Consider the following 617-nt stretch of genomic DNA (forward strand, 5'->3'; position numbering starts at 1 on the left):
GCCGCCAAGTTCCTGTCGCTGATCCCGCGCTGCTGCCACCCTGAGAGCCTGCCCCCGCCTGACCGCGACGAGGAGCATGCCACCTGGGCCAAAGGTACCGCTTGCACCCCATCGTGCCTCATCCGGTCATTCCCCATCATACCAGGTCACACCCTACCCCATCACACCGTGTCACACTTTGTCACGCCATGCCATGCTCCTGCGTGTCCTCTGGGGGGTGGGTGCTGGGGAAGGCTGTTTACATCACCCCCGACCCCGCTCTTGGGGTACAGCTGAGCAGTGCCTGCCTGGACCCTGCGTGCCAGGTCCCGCGCCCACCAGGGTCTAGCACCTGGAGCCCCCAGGGCCCACACTGCCTGTTCCACCCTACAGCTATGGCCCTTACCTGCTGCATCTCTTGTAGGCCACGGCAGCCCCAGCGTGGACACGTCGTCTGTAGTGACCGTCCCCAAGCCTGCGACGCCCTCCCGCCTCTCCTTCTTCATGCGGCAGCAGAGTGCCAGTGGAGCGGAGGGGTTGGGTGCAGTGCCGCGCTCGCCTGGCTTGGCCTCTCCCGCCAGCAGCCCTGGCCATCCCCCACCCCGCTGGGAGGACGTGGCCGAGCTGGATGGCCACTA

At 66.8% G+C, this 617-nt stretch overlaps 1 protein-coding gene across 1 annotated transcript in view; it reads left to right on the plus strand.

Annotated features, from left to right (window-relative positions):
* Nucleotides 1-617, plus strand: part of FAM160A2 (family with sequence similarity 160 member A2) — a gene marked incomplete at its 5' end in the record, with an annotated part of 5,758 nt that overhangs the window by 2,221 nt on the left and 2,920 nt on the right. Inside the window, 2 exons of the mRNA XM_025193725.1 lie at nt 1-94; nt 404-610. The exon at nt 1-94 is cut by the window's left edge and continues 88 nt beyond it. Coding sequence (XP_025049510.1) covers nt 1-94; nt 404-610 — 301 coding nt within the window. The remainder of the gene's footprint in view (nt 95-403; nt 611-617) is intronic.

The sequence above is a fragment of the Alligator sinensis genome, unplaced genomic scaffold (assembly GCF_000455745.1).
Source record: "Alligator sinensis unplaced genomic scaffold, ASM45574v1 scaffold948_1, whole genome shotgun sequence".
Lineage (NCBI taxonomy): Eukaryota > Metazoa > Chordata > Crocodylia > Alligatoridae > Alligator > Alligator sinensis.